This window comes from Ochotona princeps, chromosome 8 (assembly GCF_030435755.1).
Source record: "Ochotona princeps isolate mOchPri1 chromosome 8, mOchPri1.hap1, whole genome shotgun sequence".
Classification (NCBI taxonomy): Eukaryota; Metazoa; Chordata; class Mammalia; order Lagomorpha; family Ochotonidae; genus Ochotona; species Ochotona princeps.
In genome coordinates, this window is record NC_080839.1 from 53,813,295 (window position 1) to 53,840,139 (window position 26,845).

The 26,845-nt window shown below is 40.1% G+C and overlaps 1 protein-coding gene across 5 annotated transcripts in view; it reads left to right on the top strand.

Annotated features, from left to right (window-relative positions):
• Nucleotides 1-26,845, top strand: part of SOS1 (SOS Ras/Rac guanine nucleotide exchange factor 1) — a 118,667-nt gene that overhangs the window by 39,994 nt on the left and 51,828 nt on the right. For 4 of the 5 annotated variants that reach the window (XR_009245988.1, XM_058668042.1, XM_004582753.2 and 1 more), the window contains exons 2-6: nucleotides 6,752-6,877; nucleotides 16,286-16,417; nucleotides 18,205-18,369; nucleotides 22,550-22,759; nucleotides 25,390-25,533. Coding sequence is in view for 4 of the 5 variants with exons in the window: in XM_058668042.1 (XP_058524025.1) it covers nucleotides 6,752-6,877; nucleotides 16,286-16,417; nucleotides 18,205-18,369; nucleotides 22,550-22,759; nucleotides 25,390-25,533 (777 nt within the window). In the remaining variant the exon portion in view is untranslated. The remainder of the gene's footprint in view (nucleotides 1-6,751; nucleotides 6,878-16,285; nucleotides 16,418-18,204; nucleotides 18,370-22,549; nucleotides 22,760-25,389; nucleotides 25,534-26,845) is intronic. The other variant, XM_058668041.1, reaches the window with a different exon arrangement.

Here is a 26,845-nt window from a genome sequence, read left to right on the forward strand (position 1 = left end):
TGTTTCCTGGTTCACTACCTAAATGGCAGAAGTAGCCCAGGTGAAAGCCAGGAGCCTGGAACTCCATTTGGTCTCCTACATGAGTGGCAGGGACTCCTTGGGTGATTGGCTGTTTCCTGCTGCTTTCCTAATTGCATCAACAGGGAGCTGGATGGGAAATGGAGCAGTCAGGACTCAAAGTGGCTCTTACACAAGACTTGTATGGGATGTTGGCATTGCAGGCTGCAGCCTGCTAGCCGTGCTACAATGCCAACTCCTCTTCTTGTCATCACTGCACCTCAAACATAACTCCATTATTATTTGGGAGGGAGAAAGAGACAGAGCTCCCATCTCCTGAGTTCCCCCGATGTCTGTGGTAGTTGTAGCTGGGCCAGGGTGAAGCTAGAAACCAGGTCTGCATCCCCAGTGATCCACGGAAGTGTGGGAGCCAGTCACTTGAACCCAGTCATTGTCTCCCAGAACCTGCACTGGCAGAAAGCGGGAGTCCGGAGCCAGAGCAAGGAACCAAACTGAGGCATTCCCATGTGAGATATGAGGGTCTGCACCGACAGGCCAAGCATTGACTTGATATTTATGGGAAATGTATGACTTGGGGTTTTTTTAAGTATTTGTTTTTATTTGAAAGGCAGATTTACAGAGAGATGGTGAGACAGATCTTCCATCCACTGTTTCAACTCCCCAAATGGCTACAAATGGCCAGAACTAGACCCATCCAAAGCCAGGAGCCAGGAGATTCTTTTTCTGGCCTCCCACATGGGTACAGGGCCAAAGACTTGGACCATCCTCTGCTGCTTTCCCACGTAAGCAGGGAACTGGATCAGAAGCGGTGCAGCTGGGATTCAAACAGGTACTCATATGGGATGCTGGTGCTGCAGGCAGAGGCTAAGCCTACTACACCATAGCACAGTACACATTTGTCTTTTTTAAATTTAATTTTTTTGGAATGAGAAATTTTGTCTCAAATTTTAAAACAACTTCAGAGTGAGGAGAGATAAGTATGTAGAGCATCAAACATTGATTAAGCAGTTGTCACAGTGAGAGTGAGGTTTGACAATTCACATCTTTGCTGTTTTGCTGTAGTAGGGGTTCGTCTCAGATTCTCTCATATTTATAAATAAGGTAGCAGATCAAGGCTCCAGACGTGACAGAATACAACCTAGAAGCCTTTCTAATTCTTCAGAGAGCCATTAGCTGGAAAAGGCTATTAAAGATTAATCAGAATTCAACATGGTGTTTTCTGCCAGTTTACCCAAGGGGCTCCTAAGCACACTTGGAGGACTCTTAGATCAGGCAGCCAGGAATTGATGCAGGCCCGATCCCTTTGGCTTTTCAGCTCTGAAGATTCTGGCTGGCAGTGGTCACCAGCAATGTTATTTCATGATCCACTAGAAATTACTAGAGAAGATGGTAGAAGCAGGTAATAATTCTTCAGGAATATCCAAAGGCATAAAGTTCAGGAGGTAGTAGATTCAACTGAATATGGTGATTGTGCCTTAGAAAAAGTACTGTCATGATCATATGGAATTTTTTTTTAAAGATTTATTCATTTTATTACAGCCAGATATACACAGAGGAGGAGAGACAGAGAGGAAGATCTTCCGTCCGATGATTCACTCCTCAAGTGAGCCGCAATGGGCCGATGCACGCTGACCGATCCGAAACCAGGAACCTGGAACCTCTTCTGGGTCTCCCACGTGGGTGCAGGGTCCCAATGCATTGGGCCGTCCTCGACTGCCTTCCCAGGCCACAAGCAGGGAGCTGGATGGGAAGTGGAGCTGCCGGGATTAGAACTGGCGCCATATGGAATTTTTTTTAAGATTTGTTTTATTTTTATTGGAAAGATGTACAGAGAGGAGGAGGGACAGAGAGGAAGATCTTCAATCCGCTATTTCACTCCTCAAATGGGTGCAACAGCTAGCTGTAGCTGAGCCGATCTGAAGCCAGGAGCCAGGAGCTTCCTCCTGTTCTCCCATGTGGGAGCAGAGTCCCAGGGCTTTGTGCCATCCTCGACTGCCTTCCCAGGCCACAAGCATGGAGCTGGATGGGAAGCAGGATGGCTGGGGTTAGAACTGGTTCCCATATGGGATCCTAGCGTGTGCAAGGCGAGGACTTTAGCTGCAAGGCTACTGCGCAGGGCCACCATTTGGAATTTTTGTTCATGGTTATTATTCACTAATTCTTTGGAGAAGTGTTGGCTTATCCTCTTAGATTATTTTAAGGAATTACATTTAAAGAAGTATGTGAAGTTTTTCATGTCTATAGGGTGTAATGCTTTTGAAGATTACATATAAGGGAAATGCTATGTCCAATTACATCTGGTTCTGTTCACCTCAGTGCATCTGGCTTCTATCGGCAGTCCTGGGCTTAGCAGGGTAATTTGTTCTGCACAGTCTTGAGCAATTTGATCATTCAAACTATGAAAGATCTTTGAGTACCATTTATGATAGGATGGAATACTTTAGCTGTAACACCATCTCAAAGATGTACCTTTATTCCATCTGTATGTGAAGCATAATATTACCTCCGTCTGCTGTTTAAAGAGGTGTCTTCGACTCTTTCGTGAAAGAATAAAGAACAATCTGTGTGTTTTTAGAAATTGGCACCAGCCTTTTAAATACAGACCATTGTCTTCGCTTTTCAGTCAGAGGTTTTGAAGGTTTTTTGTTTTTGAGAAAGTTGAATAATTTGTTTTGTCTTTTGTGGAAATGACCTTTCCCATCCTGGCTTTGATAGGGTTAGAGCGTGATAGGGTTAATGTGCAGAAAGCAGAGCTTAAGAAAACTAATTCTACTTGCATGATTTGTTTATTTCATGGGTTTTATTTAGCCTCTAGTAACCCACAATAAATAAGATGGCGTATACTTGAAATTCTAAATATTTATCACATAGAGTGCCAGACTTAACATTTGAATTATGTGTGCCGGAAGTATAAGCAGCATCACATTGTTGTTGTTCCTTACTGTTGTTGTAGGTGTATAGTTACTTCATTCTACATAGAAAGCGTCTGTTTCAGTTATAATGCCTTTGTGTGTTGAAGAGTTTCTGATTTGAGGGCTTGTTCTCCTGAAATCAATCCAGCAACCATCCTGTTAAATCTTAATTCTGAAAAACAAATGTTTTATGCCTCTCACGTTGACAACACAGAGGCTTTGGATATTCCAGTATTCCCTTAATGTCTGGGGTTTGGAGCGGAAACAAGGAGAAAATAACCCTTTGATGTGTTAGACACAAAACCCTTCCCAGTTGGAGCATCCTTGTCCATAGAATAAGTAGACAAGGAGACAGAATTAAAATTCAGCATGATAAACTCAGTAACAGAATGTGGTACTGGCCATAGAGATTAGCACAGAACCTTGCATTTAAGGTCCATACAAGCTGGAACTATATTTGATTCATTTCTATATATCCAGCACTAACTCTGGCATTTAGTAGATTTAATAGATTGGTTAAGTGAATGAGATAGATAAGAAATAAGGAAATCTCCCCAAATGAGATGAAGCCTATCTGCTGGTTTTCCTCGTGATTGATCTGAGATCAGGTGGGGCTGAAGACTGGGAACTGGGAGCCTGGGACTCAAAGTCTCCCACATGGATGGCATAAGCCCACTGCTTGAGCTGTCACATCTGTCTTCCATGGCCTGTGTTAGCAGAAAAGCTGGGGTTGGGAGCTGCAGGTAGTGTTAAACCCAGGCACTGTGGAAGTGGGATGAAAACCTGTTAACTGCCAGACCAAATGTCCACCCTGAAATCTGAGTTTTTAAAGTTCAGTAGTTAGATACATGGGTAGGAGTTTGAATAACAGGCACGGACAACAGAATGAATCTGAACGCAGTGTTTCAGCAAAAAGTGTAAATTGAAGAACTGGAGATACATTGGTGAAGAAATTCTGTCTTTTTTTTCTTAACATGGATTGCTTTTAAAATTAATTTTGAGATAACTTGATCACTTTACACTTTGTTTTGTTTAAGATGAGCTTTATTTGAAACAGGGATAGCTCTTCTGTCTGCTGGTTCACTCCGCTAATGGCCTCAGTGGCCAGTGCTTGCCAGTCTGCCACATCTGTGGCAGGAACCCAGGCAACTGAGCCATCCTCTGCTGCTTTCCCAGGAGCGTGGGACTGGATCAGAAGTGGAGCAGCTGGGATTCACATTAGCACTCCCCCACGCAATAACTGCGTTGTAAGCAGCTACTTAGCCAGCAGCACGCTGAATACTTTATAATGTGTTTTGGGTTACCTAAACCACCACTTAAAAAGATTTTGATATTTTTAAAAAGTAATTTGAATCATAATTGATTAGATGTTTTTACCTTAATACATGTAGCATTTTTATTTATGTCACATTATTAGTATTTATAATTTAATTTATAACCATTGGGAGCCTTTGGATAATCAGTGATACTTATGTTTCAAATTATTAAAATTTATAGGGCTGTATTTCCATTCATGACATGCTGATTTTGATTAAAGTATGACAACATGCTTCAAGCCAAGTTTTATATTGAAGTCCACTATAAAAGTAGGTGTAGTTCATAGGTGTTCACTCTCTAATTTGCTATGTCTATTGGAATAGTGGCCAGCTTTTCCCACATTGGACAGTCGGGGGTTTAGTGGAAAGAGCTGTGACTTAGACACAAGGAGGCACAGGTTCAATGTCTGCAGTATAGCTAGTTAGCAACAGGATCATGGTGTCTTGTTTTTACCTGCTAAGTAGAGGGACTAAGTTGTCTGACCTCTGAGATTCATTTTAATCCTGAAAGTTGATGGTTCTTAAAAGACGTGTTTATGTGATGTGGGATCTTGGGCTGGACTGTAGTCCCCAGTTATAGTTACATTTTCCAGGATTTTATCTCAGTGAAAGCAAGAACTAGGCATATTGTGTCTTTCCAAAATAGATGTTTATTTGAAGTAAGGATTTTCCATTTGTGATGTACATTTTTATTTTATTATTTTTTTTTATTTTGAAAGAGTTACAGAGAGAGGGAGTGAGACAGAGTGATCTTCATCTGCTGGATCACTTCTGAGGTGACCACAAGAGCCAGCACTTGGCCAGGCCAAACTCAGAAGCCAGTAGCGTCTCTGGGCCTCCCTCGAGTGTCAGGGACTCGTGTACTTGAGTCATCACCTACTCTTTCCAGGGTGTACATCAGTAGGAAGTCAGATCAGAAAGGGAGAAACCAAGACTGAAAGTAGGCTCTCCCCTGTGAGATACTGATGTCCTGAGCAACATCTTAGCAGCTACACCACATGCTCAGCCTGAAAGTATAGCGCTTAAAGAGAAATCAAGACCAGGCATATATTTAGGGTCATCCACATAAATATGAGGGTTCAGATTAAAAACAGATGAGATTACTTGTGATAGGAGGAGATGGGGTCAGGTGCTCGTACCATGGCTTGGCAGGCTAATACTCCACCTGCCAACTTCAGCATCTCATGTGGGCACCCGTTTGTGTCCTGCCTGCTTCACTTCCAGTCCAGCTCTCTGCTAATGGCGTGGGAAAGCAGCGGAGAATGACCGAAGTCCTTGGAACCTTGCACCCATGTGGGAGACCTGAAAAAAGTCCTGGCTCCCCTTTTGGATCAAATGCTGGCCATTAGAGCATTTGGAGAATGTACCAGCAGATGGAAAATTTTTCTCTCCCTGTATCTTCTATTCTCTGTAAATCTGCCTTTCCAATAAAAATAATTTTTTTAAGAAAAAAATAAAAAAAAGGAGATGGCTCTGGCATTGTGGAGTGGTAAGTTAAACCACTGCCTTCAATGTTGGTCCCAGCTGCTCCACTGCAATCTAGCTGCCTGTTAATGGCTTGGGGAAAGCACCATAAGTTGGCCCAAGTCTTTGGGCCCCTGCACCCAAGTGTGAAACCTAGTTGGAGCTCCTGGCTTGGCCTGGCCTGGTCTGGTACTGGTCATGGAGGCCTTTTGTGGTGTGAACTAGTGGATGGAAGATCTCTGACTTCCCCGCCCTCTTTCTGCACCTGTGCTTTTCAAATGAATTAATCTTTTTTAAAGAGTAGAAGGAAAGAGTAAACAGACAAGACTGATATCCACATTTGAGAAGCGGAGGAAAATGTAGGAAATCTGTAAGGAAAGGAAGCAAAGCAATCAAGAGAACTAGACTAGATTGTGTCATTAATTTTAAGGAAAGAGTTTCCAAAATGAAGGGAACGTGACAGAGTTAGGTAGAAAAAGCTTACCATGTTGTATTAACCTTCAGTAATGAATGAAGCAAAGCCAACCATGATGGTAAAGGATATTTGAGCAGATGGTTTAAGCCTTTGCAGACATGTAAACACTTTTATTGCATTCCCTTTAAAAAAAAAATCCTTTGTTGAAGATTTGTTTAACCTCAGTGTGTTGAGGAGGAAGAAGTTTACAAAGGTGGATAGCTACTGGCATTAGTGAGCGTGTGATAGTGTGTGGATAGAAAGCACTGGATTCAGGATCACAAATTCTGGGGTCTAGTCCAGATTCTTATTTTAATTGCAAGTGATTCAGTCATCTAATGGCGTGCAGAGGCTTACATATAGGTAAAGTATAGTTGGGTTGGTAATTGCTGTACTGAATGTGATAAAAGCAGCTGGCTGAATGGTTTAAAACTTTTTAGGCTCAGCGTCTTCTCTGAGGAGTTGCAATCCAGTCTAAGATTGTATTTACAGGTCATTCTATATCCTTGAGTATAAGTACACATGAAAAATTAGTTTAATTAGATGAAACAATCCCACTTTTAATTATCTTGCTTTTTTGTTTATAGGTCCAGGGGCAAGTTCATCCTACTCTAGAGTCTAATGATGATGCTCTTCAATATGTGGAAGAATTAATTTTGCAGTTATTAAATATGCTATGCCAGGCGCAGCCCCGAAGTGCATCAGATGTTGAGGTATGTGACGGCTGTCTTCTGTCTGCCTTGTGTGTCTGTGTATAGACATCTCTGTGTGTAACCTGTGTGCTTGTGCTAACGTCAGGCAAGGAGAGGAGAAGAGAGTTTGCCCTTCAGTTCTGCACAATACATGTGGCTACGTGGCATGTAAGAATGAAGACTGTGTATTTGGTAGCTTTATATTGAGTATGTGATAATTTTTATATGTTTCACCTGTTGGGCTGTACCATATTTTGCATTTAAGCTAAAATGAACAGCTTATTGTTGCTAGATTGATACACCATTAATAGTGGTATGCATTCCAGTGTTCCTTTTGTGTGTAAATGCTAGCTAACATTCCAAAAACATTTCCAGGAATGGTTTTGTTTTGTTTGTTTGTTTCTGGATCACTATATATGTCTTAGGTGATAAGTGAATTTCTTCCCACTAAGTGAAAGAAAGAAAAACATCCCAAAACCTGGGATGGAGGATACACAGTGGCAGAGGAGTAGGGCAAAGGGATATGAAAATGGGTAATAACAGTGCTTTGGAACCTTTTCAGGGCACAGCACCTGTGGAACCTAATGGTGTTTTTATGGCACACTGTGGGTAGGAGGTGATTCTTCATAGGCCCTATCCTGTTCCCCTGAGGGTAGAACAATTGACAAGTAAGCATATTTATTGAGAGTCTTTGCTGAGAAGGGCATCAGAAAATCTAAATCAGATAAGGAAAAAAGTGAAATTAATACTAGCTGATGTTTGAGTGCTTGCTGTTTGGTATTGGGCACTACTCAAAATACTTTTGTACATTATAACTTACTTAAAAACTTCATAATAACACTGTGAAGATGGTGCTGCTTTTCCCCTAAGTAGAGTGTGAGCTCCTGGAATTCTTTTCCTTATTCACCGCTGAATACTCAGCATTCGGACATTATGTCTGACACAGGGGAGCAACTCAGAAAAACTCCATGTGGAATGAATGAAAGTGGAAATGGACGCACTGAGGGGTTATATAACTTTGCACAAGGTCACAGCTAATAAATGATTATTAATAATCCAGAAAGTCTAGTGTTTGGAGTGTGTGTTCTGCTAAGCTCTCCCAGAGGTACGAGAAGGCAAATGGACTGCAAAGAGAGGGAACAGGACATTGGAATTGTAAGAGCAGAGAATTGATCATGTAGAATATCTCAGTGAGAAAAATAAAATAGGCTGAGATCTGAGAGAGTTGCTCAAGATTTCATTAGTAGCATGTTTCAAAGGCAGATGGAGCCATGTGATGTGCCTGGACCAGACGTGAACGTCCCTGATTTCAGTGCTCAGGAACCGAGTTTCAGTGGGGTTTTACAATGTCCTTAATCTAGGCAGCGAGTGCACAGGAAGATGGGAGGGCTTCTCATGAAAGTGGAGAATAGTCCAGAGGCAGTTTGCAGAGTGGAAGTGATGTTATTTCCACCTTTAAGTACATTATGACACCAGGACAGTTTCTGTTCTGGAAGTACGTGGAGTAGATCCAGTCTTCAATGGCAGCAAATTACAGAGAGTGGAGATACAGAGCAGACTGTACTACAGAACTGCAGTTCTCTTTGGTTTCTTAAGTAATTCATTGTGAGTTTCTTATATTTTTGTGTCATTTTCCATTAAATTATAACACCATTTGTTTTTAAATTTCTGATTTCCTTGAGGTACCTATTCTTGTTGGGCTGTAGAGTAGAGCCTAAGAGGATCTGGAGGCCTGACTCTCCTCTTAAATCCAGCTGCCGTTTCGGATCCTAGCTAGGTTCCTACACAGTGCTTATACAGTGCCTCCACCTGCAACCCTGTGTATTCTGTCTACAGTGGGATTGCACATTTCATCTTGCTTATTATTCTGATGTTGGTATATTCTGGAAACATTGCAAATCCAGTCAGTAGATGTTGCACAATGGCTTTGCTGATCAATTCTTTTTCCTTTTAATTAATATAGAAACTAAGGAGAATTCAATTCTCAAAAAAATAGTTATGAATCTCTCAGTCTTTGACTTGATCAGTTTAATCACTGTCTAGATATACTCAAAGTAAAGGCTGTTACGTAGATGTTTGCATAGAAGATAATTTCTGAAGCATCTAAGATGTTTATCAGATAGCCAGCATTATTACTTTTTTTTTTTTATTGTTAATTATTTTGCATTATGTGACAGTTTCATAGGCTCTGGGAATCCCCCCCTCCCTCCCCCTCCCCTCCCTCCCCCTCCCCTCCCCCCGGTGGATTCCTCCACCTTGATGCAGTATTACAGTTCAAATTCAATCAAGATTCTTTCATTGCAAACATATACCAAGCATAGAGTCCAGCTACTTATTGTCCAGATTGGTTGAACAGTTTCTTGGGGAGACCTTTTCTGGTCTGAAGTTTGAGCTGGCAGAATATCATCACAGTCAATTAAGAGTCCCAGTATAACATCAACAGCAATTTGCAATGTTATGGAGTTGACATGGTTTTGAGTAACCAGTGTATTAAAAAGAAAAAAAAAAAATAAATAAATAAATAAAAAAAAAAGGAAAACAAGTCCTAGCCACAACCTATGATTAGCTCATTGACATTTCAATTTAGTTCATATACAGGACCGGCTGCTCTATACCTTAAAATGGCCATAAGGCACCATTCAGCTGTTTCGTGTCCATTTCATCTTAGTATTTAGCCATTTGTTGTGTTGAAGTATAATTTTGCTGATCTTGGCAGATTTTAGGATAATCCAGACTGGCTTGTAACTCTAACAAGATATATGTCAACATTTTAGGTGCAGAACATTTTTTTTTTGGGGGGGGGGTGTGCAGGAAAATCCTCAACACCATGGTGAGGAGTAAAACTAATCTTTGTGACCCACCCAGCGAGGCATGAGCCAATCCATGCCAGCTCTTTCCTGTCAGATTTCAAGTTCTACTTTCTGTTGTTTATTTATTTTAGGTTTTTTTTTTTTTTTTTTTTTTTTTTTTAGTTTGTATGATTGTTTGTTTGCTGTGAGGGGTTTTCGAAGCGATCCCGATGGTCATTGCGAGGGAGGGGGGGTCCAGAGGTGGAGCCAGGCTCGGACCAGAGAAAGCTCTCCTCCCTGGTCCCGAAGGACGTTTATTGTTCTTCTGTTTCTGCAGACCACTCAGGGCTTCTGGTTGTCTTTCCGATGACGTTGGTTTCTGCACGGTAGTGTTTGGACTTCTTCCATCCCCTGTGGAAGCTCCGGTTGGGGGTGGGTGACCTCAGAGTACTCGGCCTCCGAGGGCATCCAATTCCCTGTGGCCTCCTTGGCAGTTGGGATATAGTCCTTGTTGCTCGCATTAATAGTTTGTGGTGAAGGTCTGGGAGTCTTCATGGTTAGGATCCAAGCTTCCACCTTACCACCTGCTCCACTCTGGAGTGCTCCCCTGCTTATCTACGTATAGGAAAACAGAATGGCAGGGAGAGAGATCAGGTTTTTTTTTTTAATTTTTAAAAAAGATTTTATGTATTTTTATTGGAAAGTCACAGAGAGGAGAGACAGAAGATCTTCCATGCGCTGATTCACTCCCCAAGTGGCTGCAATAGGAAGAGCTGAGCTAATCTGAAGCTAGCAGCCCAGAGCCTCTTCCAGGTCCCCCTAGCGAGTGCAGGGTCCCAAAGCTTTGGGCTATCCTTGACTGCTTTCCCAGGCCACAGGTAGGGAACTGGATGGGAAATGGGGCTGCTGGGATTAGAACCGGCACCCATATGGGATCCTGGCATGTGAAAGATGAGGACTTTAACTGCTAGGCTGCAATGCCAGGCCCAGGAGATCAGATGATTGATCCTCCAACCACTGGTTCACTTTCCGGATATTGAAATAGATAGGACAGCACCAGGCTAAAGACAGGAAGTAGTAATTTCATTTGGGTCTCCCAGCTGGATGGCAGGAACCCAAGTACATGGACCATCATCTGCCACCTCCCAGATGCATTAATACGAAGCTGTACATAAGCACAGAGTGGCTGGGCCTCAAATTGGTGCCCTAACGTGGGTCATGGTTATCCCAAGCAGTAGCTTAACCTGCGGTGCTGTGAGGTGTGCCCCACCCTTGTGGTTTTTGAGCACTTCACCTGGACTATTAGAATAGAGGGAGCTCTGTGAGAGTCCCACCAGAACTGGCTGGCTTTAGGGCTGAGATGAACTGTTTGAAGAGAATGTATAATTGTATGATAGAAGTTAAAGTATCAATCAGTTGTTATAGGCTTTGGAATTTCAAGGTATTACTGAATATATTGTTATGTTCTTATAACAGTCCTATTGGGTATTTTATATTATTTTATATTATTTAAAAAAAAAGTTAACCCTTAGAATAAAATAAATAGGGGACAGTGTTGTGGCACAGCACGCTAAGTTACTGTCTGTGATTCTGGCACCCGTAATGAATGCTAGTTTGAGTCCTGGCTGGTCCACTTCCAATATGTCCCCCTGCTAATGTGCCTGTGAAAGTAGCAGAAGATGGCCCAAGTGCCTGGACTTATGCACCCATATGGGGGATCCAGGTAGAGTTCCAGGCTCCTGGCCCCAGCCATTGTAAGCATTTGGGGAGTGAACTAGTGGATGCAAGATCTCCCTCTGTCTCTCCCTCTCTCTCAGTAATTCTTTTTTTTAAATAAATAAATAAAACTAGAAAAATAGTATTTTATATATAAGGAATAAGTATTTTTTTTAAAGATTATTTATTTTATTACAAAGTCAGATATACAGAGAGGAGGAGAGACAGAGAGGAAGATCTTCCGTCCGATGATTCACTCCCCAAGTGAGCCGCAACGGCTGGTGTGCGCCGATCCGAAGCCAGGAGCCAGGAACCTCTTCCCGGTCTCCCACGTGGGTGCAGGGTCCCAAAGCTTTAGGCTGTCCTCGACTGCTTTCCCAGGCCACAAGCAGGGAGCTAGATGGGAAGTGGAGCTGCCGGGATTAGAACCAGCGCCCATATGGTATCCCGGGGCGTTCAAGGTGAGGACTTTAGCCGCTAGGCCACGCCGCTGGGCCCAGGAATAAGTATTAACGATGCAAGCTGCATCTTCTCCAGCAGTGCTGTACATGCCCTGAAGTGTATTTACAGGGAAATGTGGAGATGTGGAGATTCTGAGATGAGTACAGTGATGTGCTAGTCCATTTGCTATAACAGATTCCTTAGACAGGTAATTTTTTACAGCATAAATGCATCACCCGTTGTTCTGGGGGCTGGGAAGGCCGTGATCCAGGTGTGGGCGGACTCATTGGTGAGTGCCCTGGGCAGTGCGTCTTCACGTGCTCCAGGCAGAAACAGCCTCCTGCACACGGAGGGCAGACCCCCATGATCTAGTCACTACTTAGAGGTTTCACCTCTTAATGGAATCCCCACAGTGAGGATTAGGTTTCAATGTGAATTTGGGAAGGACACAAACATTCAGACCATAGCAAGTGGTGTTTGATATTTTTGTATCAGGAAATGATTTTCCATTTTCCTCATTCATCAGGATTCAGTATTTATTTTCAAATATTCCTTTAAAAATAACAAAGCCCCCAAATTTAGCAAGTCATTTAGTATTTTGGAGTGAGAGATGATTCATCAAAATGAAAAGAAAAAATTGGGGGTCATACCAAAAAAATCCTTAAAAAAATATAAAGATCAGGGATTGGCATGATGATGTAGTGAGCTAATACTGTCTGCAGGTGCCAGCATGGGTACTGGTTTATACCCAGGCTGCTCTACATCTAATCTGCCTCTCTGCTTTATGGCCTGAAGGCAGCAGAGAATGGCCCGACACTATGGGCCCCGGCTCCCACACGGGAGACCCGGAAGAAGCTCCCGGCTCCTGGCTTTGGATCCACTCAGCTTCAGCATTGTGGCCATTTATGGGAGTGAACCAGCGGATGGAGTTCCTTTCTTTCTGTGTCTCTTTCTCTGTAAAAAATCTACCTTTCAAACAAATAAATCTTTTTTTTTTTTTTTAAAAAAAGTTCAGTTCAAATTAGTAGAATGTATGCATTTTAAAGTTTTTCTAAAGCATATATTGATGGCTTTGAAATATAAGCATAATTCACACTAGGCTGGTAATTGTTACTTTATGGCAACTGCTAGGGTGTCTGTTTAAATGAAAAACTGAAAGTGAATTTTAGTTGCTCTCTGATTTTAGGAAAATGGGTAATTCAGTATTGTTGAATAGATGGAAGCATATTTCCCCTAGCTTGTGCTGACTAAAAAGTTATGGTAAGATGTACTGAAGAACTGTGAACTACAGAATTGTTTATGCTTCTCGTAAAATTATGATACATTGTACTGCAGTACTGTGTGCTACAAAATAATGGTCCGAATGGATGGGGCTTTGTTTTACTAATGTAGCCAGTATGCACTAATTCCTGCTACCAGGATGGAAGTCTTTATTCTCTGTCAGCTAGTGTTTTAGGTGAGTAAGGATGTCTGTATAAATGCTATCACAATGCACAAAGAAGGATGTATATTATTTGGCCCTGTTGATTCAAGTTAATTCAAATGTGAAAGGATATGTATAAAAATTGTTATTTTCTGGTTAATTTCTCCCTCTCCTGTAATAAGTATCAGTTTCTGTGAAGAGGCGAATGCTAGTAATAGTCTGTTTTCCTTCCTTCCTTCCTTCCCTCCCTCATCCTTCCATCCTTCCTTCCTTTTTCTTTTCTTTTTTACTCGATATGTCCTTTGGTTTGTCTTTCGTTTCTTTCTGGCCACCTTGGCTGATGTCTTGTGTCTTTCCTGTTTTCTCCATGGCCTGTGTGACCTCTGTTCAACATTGATTTTCACAGGGCTCTGATACACATTTTTCTTCTTGTGCTCACTCAGGCTTTCTTGGGGCTCTGTTACATTAGACTTTTTTTTTTTTTTTGGGTCGTGAGCCTTCTCATCCTCAAATATAAAGTCTGCTTTCTTTTTCACGCATTCATTTTATAAAGCCTTTTTCCTTGGCATCCTAATGAATCATTATGTTAAATCCACTTACAATTGTCAGGTTGAACCCAGTTTCTGTCATGCTGCTTTTCTACCCCGAATATCACCTATATTTTAAGATAAGTCATAAAAACACTTCAGTGCATTGCCCAGCCAACGCTGTGAAAAACAGAGGGATGGGCGTTTGGTGCAGTGGCTAAAATTCCAGGTGAGACATCCATGTTCCTGTTGGTGCGCCTGGGCTTGATTTCTGCCTGTAGCTCCCCGCCAGACTTCCTGCTGTAGCTGACCCTTGCCAGCCGCACTGGTGGCTGAAGTGGTTGGATTCCTGCCACCCACGTGGGACACCTGGACTGCGGTTAGCTCCTGGCTTTAGCTCCCTGGGCAGTACTGGCACTTGTAGAGAGTATGGCCATTTGGGTTAGTCTGTCTGTGTCCCTCTGCCTCTCAAATTAGTTATTTCAAAAAATAGAGTAGAAAATACCGATGTACTGCAGTTAAGCAGGGTAGGTTTTGTGTCACGCAACTGTTTCAGGTGAGAATGTCCAGTGTCTTATGTGTGTAATGTAAAATGTGTTGAGAATTTATTTTTTACTATGAATTGAATTAAAGCAAAAGCTACAGTGGAAAAAAGCTAGAAAACTATTAGAAATCCACAGAATTGTACAATTATTAGGTTGTACCATATTTAACCTACTCAGTTAATCACTGGCTAAACCCCAGGTATAAATATTTACCTGAAACCACGATATAGTTACTCCTAAATCTCTTGTCATTTTGTGGCTAACCGGTCTACAGAAGTGACTTAGGTAAGAGAGTAACTTGCTGTGGGTGTTCTTTCCACCTCTTTCCTCCCTCCCTTCCCTCCCGTTCCACCTGTCAGGCTCCCCAGGGCGCTGAACCTGAGCATTGCCTTTACTGCATGAAGGCACAGTTCCAGCAGATAGATTTTTGATTGTATTTTTAATGACTGTAATTTATTGCAGTACACTTCTGATTCCAGTAATTAGAATTAAAATAATTACTGTAAAATTGGCAGCTCCTTGAACATAACAGAACAGAAAATTTAATCAACCTGAGTGGATTATGCTTCTCAATGTATATATTTCTTTGTGATATGTGCAACAATCATTGTATTCTTCCCCCTTCCTTAGTGTGTTTTGGAAATCTCTATTTTATTTTTCCTTGGAAACCGAAGCTGCTTTCTTTCAGAGTTATAATCTGGGGTGATGGTTTATTTCATCTAGGATTTAAAAATATACTACTGGTTGGGCCCGGCGGCGTGGCCTAGCGGCTAAAGTCCTCGCCTCAAAAGCCCCGGGATCCCATATGGGCGCCGGTTCTAATCCCGGCAGCTCCACTTCCCATCCAGCTCCCTGCTTGTGGCCTGGGAAAGCAGTTGAGGACGGCCCAATGCATTGGGACCCTGCACCCGCGTGGGAGACCCGGAAGAGGTTCCAGGTTCCCGGCTTCGGATCGGCGCGCACCGGCCGTTGCGGCTCACTTGGGGAGTGAATCATCGGACGGAAGATCTTCCTCTCTGTCTCTCCTCCTTTCTGTATATCTGGCTGTAATAAAATGAATAAATCTTTAAAAAAAAAAATCTATACTGCTGGTTAAATACTGGTCAGCTTAAAGTGAGTAAAGTTGAAGAATAGCGACCTCTACTGGTTTTAATTGTGATATCCTGCAGATGGAAAAGTCTTGTTTGAAGTTAGTTTATTAAAGAAAATTCAGCGGGTACAGTAATTTTAGTTATCTCACATTCTGTAGAGATTTTTACTAAATAAGTGCTAGAAATTAAATTGCAATATTTTCTTTAAAAATTAATGACTTAGGGGCTCGGCAGCGTGGCCTAGTGGCTAAGGTCCTTGCCTTGATCCCATATGGCCGCTGGTTCTAATCCCGGCGGCTCCACTTCCTCTCTGTCTCTCCTCCTCTCAGTATATCTGACTTTGTAATAAAAATGGAATAAATCTTTTAAAAAAAAAAAAAAATTAATGACTTATGGAAGCTACAATGTATTAAGATTTCTGCTACTCATGAGAACCATTCATTTCCATGATTTGTAGATAATTTTATAAGTACCTTTGCATGATGGATTAAAAAGAATTCTCAGTGATTTCAGTTGTATAATGTTGCACTTGTAATTGGTATTAAAGGTAAAGTGAATGAGAATTATAATTAGATACTCATTTCTTGAGTTTCGGTTTTACACCTTGAAATTTTTAAAAGTCATATATGAAGTGGCTTCTACTTATTATTGTTGTTAGCTTTATCATAGTGAAGTTGAAATTCCCCCCTAAGTAAGGTAAAGGAAATTTAGTATCTTAATGACCTAATGAAGAAACTAGTACATTGACATTTGCTGTTTTCTCTGGGCTCAGATATAGTATAAGTTATACCACATGCGAAAAACTCTACTTTTGGTATTTGATTTTAAAATAAATTTTAAGTGAAGAGCACTATTTCATGTATTTGTTGCTTAGTTGTTATTTTCCTGTCTTCCAAGGAACGTGTTCAAAAAAGTTTTCCACATCCAATTGATAAGTGGGCAATAGCTGATGCCCAGTCGGCTATCGAAAAGAGGAAGCGAAGAAACCCTTTATCTCTCCCAGTAGAAAAAATTCATCCTTTATTAAAGGTAAAGCTGAACTGTTACCTTCTTGCCTTTTAAAAGCAAACTAAACGCCACCATTTCCAACATTGAGACTATATTTTACCGAGAGTAGAGTCAACTGAGGAGTAAAATGCTCTTGTTCTGATTTCCCAGGGATTCATGTGGTGGGAGGGATCTGTGCTAGTAGGAAAGCATACAATGAACATCCTGATTTAAAGTGTGGATTATGAAATTTTTAATTTCAGTTATTATTAGAACCATGAAGAGAATTTGTGGCAATTCCTTTCTTTTTAGTTAGATCCAAATATCCCTATAAAATCCTATAAGGACTTTAGTATCCTGTAAGGACTTCTGCAAGACTGCCATAGGTTTATCTGTAATACTGGGACAAAAATCCCTGAAGATCACTCACATGGTCCAGTGTTACTTATTTAAATCAGTCATCTAGCTCATTCCATCTCTTCTGAACTAAGAGAGTCACTGCTGGAAACCCCAGTGAGGCTATTTCTGATTTATTTAATAATGTGAACTAATGATTTATAACAAAAAATGAAGATGTGACAGTAATTGAAATTCAGTAATATTTTCAGTAGAAATAATTTTGTAATCCATAATACAGACAGGATACTGAAGTCCTATTACATTGTCTCTGTTGATTTTGGTCATTACTGTTCTCCCCACTTTGTAACTTAAGGTAACAGAGGCAGAAAGTGAGCAAGTAATTGGTAGGTCTGATCCAGGAGACCCCACAACCGTGTGAGGAAATCCAGCTCTGCGGAATCTTTTAGAAATTTTGAGACTGACTCCTTGGGTAATGTTTAAGGCTTCTAGAGGTTATGGTTTGCATTTGGTAATTTGGATAGATATATTTGCCATTATTTTAATTGTCTGAGGAAATGTTCAAGTGTTTGAAAGTTCTTAAATTGTTAGTAGTTGCATTCTTCTTTATAATTCTCTTTTCAAGCTTTTCATTGGCCATACAATTCCATTCCAGATTGCAATTATAATTCTGACAGGACGAACAGATTGATATGTGCATGTTGTGTTAATCCTACATTTGGGTTTTTTTAAGTAATTAGGGATATTATTTCAACTTATTAATACATCTCTATCATGATGCATTTAATAGTTTTAATATATCCTAAAAGATTAATACAATCTGTTCCCAACTTGTAATAAACTTACTTAAAATTCTTTCCTCTTAGTTGGATTGTGTTTAGAAACTTTATTTTTTATTTTCCTGTAGAAACTGGTGAGCCCCACAAAAGCCAGTGTCTTTGAAGCCTACTAAGACATTGGACGTGCCCTTGGTAACCCAGCATGAGGGTGTTCTAGAAAGAGCAGTGACATCTGAAAAGTACGACTTAGGGTTTGGGGGAGCCTGTGTGCCTTTGGAAAGGATAAAGCTATAAGGCTAATAGATATTGCTTATTTTAAATAATATGTTAGCTTATTTCTATGTAAAAGAAAAAAAGCCTTTGTTGTGGCTGCTTCCAGGTATTCTGAATTCAGGAACAAAGAGCTTTGTTCCCCTACCATAAACATGAGTTTCCCTTTCTAGGTTAGGGATTAAATGTTCAGTAGTCTATATGTCTCAAGTTATTTCATTGATCAGGGGTAACTTTGCCTTTCTCTTTTGTAGCTTATGTTTTAATAGTAACACGTGACTTTTTCATAGATGAGTGATTTAAGATTAAGTGGATATCACAGGACTCACTAAAATTAAAGCTAAATTGTCCATGTATTTTGTGTCCAGTGTGTTAAGTTTAAAATATATAATTTTGAAGCATTCTTTTCTTCTAATTTTACAGGAGGTCCTAGGTTATAAAATTGACCACCAGGTTTCTGTTTACATAGTAGCAGTATTAGAATATATTTCTGCAGACATTTTAAAGCTGGTGGGGAATTACGTAAGAAATATACGGCATTATGAAATTACAAAACAAGACATTAAAGTGGCAATGTGTGCTGATAAGGTAGGAACTGGCTTTTATAAATTTTGTTCTTTAGTTTTAATTCATGGGTGATTGAATTGAGGCACAGTATTCAGACAGAACAAAATTGTATATGATATTATGTGTTGGGGGTTATTTCCAGTAAATAATAGGAAGTATCTGAGATAGTAGTTTATAGAATTAGGTTATTAGATGTATAATACTAAAATATGCTTAAACACATCATACAATTTTTCTGTTATATATTGCTGTACTAGGATTAATTATAATAACAGTGTCTTTTTAATAGATTTGTTTAATTTTTATTGCAAAGTCAGATATACAGAGAGGAGGAGAGACAGAGAGGAAGATCTTCCATCTGATGATTCACTCCCCAAGTGACCACAACGTCTGGTGCTGCACCGATCTGAAGCCAGGAGCCAGGAACTTCCTCCTGGTCTCCCACGCGGTGCAGGGTCCTATGGGCCGTCCTCGACTGCTTTCCCAGGCCACAAGCAGGAAGCTGGATGGGAAGTGGGGCTGCTGGGATTAGAACCGGCGCCCATATGGGATCCCTGGGACGTTCAAGGCGAGGACTTTAGCCGCTAGGACACACAGCAGGCCCAGTAACAATGTCTTTTTTAAGAGATTTATTTAAAAGGCAAGTTACAGCAAGGGGGAGAGAGAGGAGAAGAAACAGCGAGGTCTGTCATCCACTAGTTCATTCCCCAGTGTGGAGCTATTCGTTACTCATGGCGGCAGTGGGGCCAGGCCAGGAACTTGGAATTCCATCCTGGTCTCCAATAAGGGTAGTAGGGGCCAAAATACTTGCATTATTTTTTGCTGCTTTCCTAGGCGCATGCACAGAAGTGGAGTAGAGGCAGAGAAGGGGAGGGTAGGAGATGGGCGCAGGTAAAACCACTGTCTGCAGCACCAGCATCCCATCTGAGCAATGGTTTGAGTCCCAGCTGCTCCACTTTGAATCCAGCTTTCTGCTGATGTGCTTGGGAGAGACAGCAGAGGATTGCCCAAGTACTTGGATCCCTGCACCCACGTGGGAGACCCAGAAGAAGCTCTTCACTTTTGGCTTTGGACTGGCCCAGCTCTAGCCATTGCAGCCATTTGGGGAGAGTAAACCAGTGGATGGAAGACATCATTTTCTCGCTAATTCTGCCTTTCAAAGAAATAAAATAGATCTTTTAAAAAATGAAACAGCTTGGACTTTGGGTGTTCATGTGGAATGAGGTCATTGTAGGCAGCAGCTTAACCTACTGTGGACTCAACAGTAATCTCAATAATGGGCCTACTAAAATTTTATTTGAATTGAAAGATTTATAAGGTTATAGATTTACATGAAAACAGCTCTAAAAAAATTGTTTATTTTTATTGGAAAGGCAGGTTTCTGAGAGGAGAGAAAGATCTTCTATCTGCTGGGTCACTCCCCAAGTGACTACAACAGCCAGAGCTGAGCCAATCCAAAGCCAGGAGCCAGGAGCTGCTTCTGGATCTCACAAGTGGGTATAGGGTCCGAAGCAGTTGTACCAGACTCCAGTACCATTCCAGGCCATAAGCAGGGAACTTGATGGGAAGTGGGGCAGCTGGGACATGAACCGGCACCCATAAGGGATCCCAGCACTTGCAAGGTGGCAAATTATTAACTGAGTCATTATGCCAGGCCCAAAAACAATTTTTGAAAGTGAAAATATTAGGGGGGCCTGGCATGGGGGCCTAGTTGCTATAGTCCTCACCTTGCATGTGCCAGGATCCCATATGGGTGTCAGTTCTAATCCCAGCTGCTCCACTTCCCTTTCAGCTTCCTGCCTGTGGCCTGGGAAAGCAATGGAGGACAGCTTAAAGCCTTGGGACCCTGCACCTGCTCCTGGCCCCTGGCTTTAGATCAGCCTAGGTCCAGCCATTGTGGCCACTTGAACTAGCATAGGGAAGATCTTTCTCTCTGTAAATCTGACTTTCCCATAAAAATGAATAAAATATTTTTTAATAAAAGAAAAATGAAGGAAGGAAGGAAGGAAAACACAGGGAGGTGGTGTTGTGGTGTAACAGGCAAAGTTGTCGCCTACGACACAGGCGTTCAGTGTGGATGCAGTTTGGTATCCCTGCTGCTCCCCTTTCCTTGAAGATAACCCAAGTGTTTAGGCTGCTGCCTCCCATGTGGGAGACATGGAAGAGGCTCCTGGCTCCTGGCTTCGGCTTAGCTCAGCCCTGGCTGTTGTCCCCATTGGGGCAGTGAACCAACAGATGGGAAAACTCTCTCCCCCTCCCCATCTCTCTTTCCTTGTTCCTTTCTCTCTCCTCGTTCTCTGTCTCCCCCTTTCTCTGTAACTTTGCCTTTCAAATAAATACATCTTTAGAAGAAAAAAATATTAGACAAAAGTTTTACTTTTATACTTAGCTTGCTTTAGATGTTAGTTGTACAGTTAAAACAATATTAAGAACATTTATTGAAAGTTTAGTCTGTAGAAAGTGTACGACTTATTTCATTTGGGCCTTGTGACTTTTCTAAGGCTCGCCTTACTTACATTTTACCAAAGAGATGTGCAAGTTCAGGAAGAACTTGTAGAATTTTCTGAGAAATTTCAAATCTTAAACTTAAAAACCAGAGATCTGAGTCCAGTTTTTTTAGTTATTACTTCAGTATTTCATTTATGATAATCAGCAGAAAAAAAGGATATTTTGGGATAAACTTCTTATATTTTTCTCACTATACTTCTTGAAATAGTCTTTCTGATATCTGAACCTACTTAATGTTTATGTGTTGTTTCAGAATATATTAATAGAGAATAAATGTAACACCTGACTTGAAGAATTTCAAATATTTTGATTTTTTAAATGAGTAAATGTTTGTTTTATACTGTTATTTAAAAGTAAACAAGATATTTGACCATTCTGAAGATATATATAATCATTATTTGTTTGAAAGGCTGACAGATCGATACTAGATCATTTTTGAATTGCTTGTAACAGTCAGGGTTGGGACAGGCTTAAGCCAAAAGGCTGTCAGTCTGGGTTTCTCACTTAGATGGCAGGGACCCAAATTCTTAAGGCAGAAAGCTTTGCTTATATATTGAAGAAATACCAAAAATGGAAAATCATTTCCTGAAGTAAGAATATAAGATACCCAGGGTTTTTATTAGCAGAAAGATGGATTGAGGAGTAGAATCAGAATTTGGAAAAGCACTTTAATGTGGGATGTGGACAATCCAAGTGAAGCCTTAACCCCTGTGCCAAATACTCATCCCTACAGTTGATACATTTAATGAGTCGGATAAAATATTTTTGAATACCTACTATGTGTTCACACAGGTCGAAGATAGAATTATAAAACAAGACTCCAGAGCTGATAAAGCAGTATTTACATTGGTAAAACAAGCAGAGTGTGACACAAGATAAATTATTTTTTTATTGTTACAGGAATGCTGATGCTCTAGAAATTTGTAAGAAGGAAAAAGATGAGTTTTGATGAGAATAGTAGCAATAGTATACTTTGGGGAAATAGATTATTTTGATATGCTCTCAACAGATATAGAAATCAGCAATGACATGACAATTCAGACATGACATAGTGAGGCCCTGGGTTAATATGATGTTAGTAAGCATGTGGAGCTGAGCAAACCAAATCAGAGAAATCCAGGGTAAGATTTGGGAACAAATCATAAATAATGAAGTAGCGAGAGGGACAGATGGTTAGGCAGGTAGGTTGCAGTGTTAGCACAGGACTTGGAGGAGGAGCATGTGCCACCAGAAGTGGAGAAGCCTTGGGGTGGGGGCTGAGCACATCCCAGAAGATACAGTTATATTTCTGCTTTTCATTATTTAGGAAACAAATTAGGGGACCACGGTGTGGTATTCTTGGTAAAGCTGCCACCTGTGAGAATACTCGCATCATATATGGACAGGTTTGTGTCCTGGCTGCGCCACCTCTGGTCTAGCTCCCTGCAAATGGCCTGGAAAAGGAGCAGAGGAAGGCCGAGTGTCTGGCCCTGCCGTTCATGTAGGAGACCGAGGTGAAGCTCCTAGTTCCCTACTTGCCTTAGTCCACACCTTTCCACTGCAGCCATCTGAGGAGTAAACAGCAGAGAGACATCTCTCTCTGCTTCAAAATGAATCTTAAAACACATACACACACATTCAAAAAGACTCTTAGGAAATTTATTTCAAATTTGTGGATTTATATTTTGTTACGCTTTTTTATCTGACTATATAGGTATTGATGGATATGTTTCATCAAGATGTAGAAGATATAAACATACTATCTTTGACTGATGAAGAGCCTTCCACCTCAGGAGAACAAACTTACTATGATTTGGTAAAAGCATTTATGGCAGAAATTCGACAATATATAAGGGAACTGAATCTAATTATAAAAGTTTTTAGAGAGCCCTTTGTCTCCAATTCAAAGTTGTTTTCAGCAAATGTAAGTATTGTAGATATATACACACTCTAACACATGTGTGTGTATATATATATATGTGTGTGTGTGTATGTATGTGTTATGCTAGTGAAACTATTTCAAATTTATGCAGTTTATTATTTTGCCACTTTTACAAGTTTGTAAGACAACTCAGGATCACGAAGTGCTATAACTTTGAAGACATTTAATCGGAAGTTAAAAGAAAAAAGTCTAAAGTAGACTTGTAAGTGAAAATGAATTTAAAGTCTTTCATGTGCTCTGAAGAATAAGCACTTATACTTAGGTAGAAGATATTTTTGTTTAGTTTGACTGGTTTAAGTCATTCAGCCAACACTTCTTCTGTGTCCGTGGGTACCAGACATAGCAATTGGGATTTGAAGATGAGAAAGAAAAAGTTATTTCCCCCAAGTGTAGCCAAGACTGTTGTAAACTTAAGATTAAATTGTAATGCAATGGCATCATTACCATAGTAGAAGTATGAGAGGAGTATTATTGGAAGCACAGAAATGGACAGTAATATTGAAATCCAGGGGAATTACCCATCTTATAGTATTAATCAAACTAACCAAGCTCCCTGAATGCAGGTGAGGTTGTCTGAAAGGGCTAGGCACTGATGATTTCTGAAAATAGCCACAGGGTGATAGGTGGCTGAAGGAGAAACAGTAATCACCCCAGAATCTTGGAAGGGCTCAGATTATGGTGATGTGTGAATAAAATAAGGAGTAGATATGAAGATGGCTGCACAAATCTAAATTGCTAAAAATCATGATTTTAGTCACTTAAATGAATTGTGTGGTATATAAATTATATTTCAATGAAGTCATTTAAGAAGCAGGAGTAAAGAAGAAGCAAAATTTCTTAGCTAACAGAAATCAAGAAATGTAGCCAAACCACATCAAAAGAGGCTCAAAATCAGTAATCGTCACAGACATGCACATTAAAACCACAATGAGATAGTATTGTACACTCATTCGAAGGCTAAAAATTTTTAAACTGACAGTGTCCAGTGTTGAAAAGGATGAGAAACAACTGCTTGTGAGAACGTATAATTCCCATTTGTGAGATGTATCTAGGATAAACATTTTACAAAACAGTCTGAAAATTTCTTGTAGCAATACGCATAAGCTAACATACTGCCCAGCAGCTATTTTAGGATTTTTTCCCCAGGAGAAATGAAAATGTGTCTGTATAAAACGTGTTCCTGCATGTTGATAGCAGCTTTATTGGTAACCACCAGCAGCTGCAAACCTTCAGGTATCCATCAAAGAGGAATAACTGTGTAAATTGTGATCTGCTCCCACAATGGAGTACTGCTGAGCGGCACAAAGGAGAGAAGTAGCTAGACATGCAACAACATGGGTTCATCCTAAAACACATGAACCAAGAAGCTAGGCACCAGATGGGATCCTGTTGTTGAGCATTCTGTAGTGAGAGAAAGCAAAGCACTGGGTTCCTGGCGCAAGGGTCTCGAGGACAGCTAGGGAAAGGGTCAGAAGGAAACTTCTTAAGGTGATAAAAACATTCTGTATTCTGACTATGATGAAAACCACAGATGTAAATAATGACATAAAGGCTTTCCAAAAATTACATTTAAAATTATATGTGAACTATGTCTCAAAATTGGTTAGAGAAAATATAGTCACTGATAAAAATAATCACATCAACTAGTGACCAGTTGATTTTAATGTAGCAATATGAAATCAGTATGCTTTCAGAGTCAATATTACTATTCACCTGTAAGAATCTAATGGTGGAAATTCTTGATGTAGTTTCATAAAGGATTATTCTCTCTCTCTCTCTCTCTCTCTTTCTCTCTCTCTCTGTCTATCTATATATATATATGAATGATATATCCAGAATAGGCAAATTCATGTAGGTTGAAGTTAGAATAGGACTTGGCTGAGATACAATGAGGAATGACACTAGTAGATGCAGGGTATCTTTTGGGGTAATGAAGTGTTTTAGAATTTGATTGTGATGCTATAACACTATAAGTATTCTAAAGAAAAAAATTGAATAGTAGACATTTTACAAGGGTGGATTTTATGATGTGTGAATTATAGCAATAGAAGAATTACACAAAGAAAAGAATATCTGCAAGTATTTGAATAGTCTATTAAAGTATTCCCCCTTACCTGTCTGCGTATCTGCTGAAGGCTGTATCTTCTTCATATATCCAGCCAAGACAGTTGATAACAGCAGACTGAAACCAGAAATAAGTATGCCAGTCCTGCGATTTTTTATTAAATTACATGAAAGACATTTGCAGAAATGTAAAAGCAATGGCCCTGGCAGACTTAAAGAAAGAAAAATAAATGCCTTTCTTCTACTAAATCTTTCTTTTCTGCTGTTTTAGGAAAATATAACTACTTTGCATTAAAATGCCATTTATGCTAATATGTAATAGGTTTTATTTTTAAATGAATTAAATTCCTCTAAACGATCTTGATTTTAACTTTAATTTGACAGATAACAGTATTAATGGTTATAAGCAAAAGATTCAGGGGTCTTATAAGTCATTGAAATTCCTGTCTGCTGTGTTGAATTTTGTGATTATTAAAAAAAAGAAATCAAAATTATTGTTACTCTATAGCCTAACTGAATTAATGTATTTTCCCATCCCTCCCCAATAGGATGTAGAAAATATCTTTAGTCGTATAGTGGATATACATGAACTTAGTGTGAAGTTACTGGGCCACATAGAAGACACTGTAGAAATGACTGATGAAGGCAGTCCCCATCCACTGGTAGGAAGCTGCTTTGAAGACTTAGCAGAGGTAAGTACTTCAATTATACACCAGTAAAATCCACATAAAAAGTATGCATCTGCATTAAAATTAAGACTGCACTTTCATTGTCAGCTAAAGTTATAAATATTAACTGTTGAATATCTGTTATTTTCCCTTCCTCATAGGGTCAGTCTTAACATTTCTGTTATCAGACATTAAAAAGCAGTTCACTAATTGTAGGAAAGCACATTCCACAGAAGGAAGGCATTACGGCTATGCTTACTGTCAAGTCTGGTGTAGCAAAGCTTTAGGGAAAGTTAGCAGCTGATCTGTCCCTGAAGATGGTGCAGAACTCGGGTCAGACAGTTCGTGTCGCAGTCTCAGCTTTGCAACGTACCAGCTGTGCATTTATAAGCAAGTTATTTCACTTCTCTTGTATCTCTGTATCTTTATTTGTAAAATGAGAATAATAACAGGACTCAGAATTTTGGGGAGAATTAAATTACCTGTTTGAAGTATTTAGCTAACTATGTCACTCAGTTCACTACTCAATCTATGATAACTGCATTATTATTTAGAATGGGAAGATTGAAGTGAAGGGGAAAACCTGGTGTAGGATTTAAATGGTTCAGATACCATGGGTTAGAAAAGCACCTTGGATATTTCAAATGTGTGAGTTCATCATAATACACTGGTATTAAGAGTTATTCTGAGGCTCACTCAGGTTCTTACTCTGCCTTCAAGTCTACCTTTTATAATAACACATTGTGGAGCTCGTACACACTGAAAAATTAAGACCTTCACATAAAATAGAAGGGTTAGGTTCAGGCTTCCCCGGGCAGTCTACTCTTGTTCTCTGTATAAAAAATGTAAGAAGAACAAAGTGAAATATACATTACTAGACTCAGAAATAAGATCATAAATGAAGTAGACATTTCAGATAGTGAGTACTGGAATCTGGGTATTTAGTTTTTAAAGATAATTTGGTATTCCATGAAAGCCAGAATAAGGTTTTTTACTTCAAATCTAAGATTTACTTAATGTAGGATGCTGGTACAGTCTGCCAGCCTTGTGCCTAGAGTAAGGTCTTACAGAAAACTGTGAACTTGATGTGGGGAGACAAAAACACTACCTCATGACAGTAGTTTGTCAGATTCCCATGAGCCAATACGAGCACAAAGTTCGATTATTTTAAGAACAGATTCTGTTGTAAAGTGATGAGAAACCAAAAATTAAAACTTCCCACTAAGAAGCTTGTATTACAAATCTAAAATACAAGACAGATAATATTTAAGGTATTGTTTACCAAGTCAGCAGTTAGAACATGCATACAACAGGCATAGAATTTAAAGGAAATTTG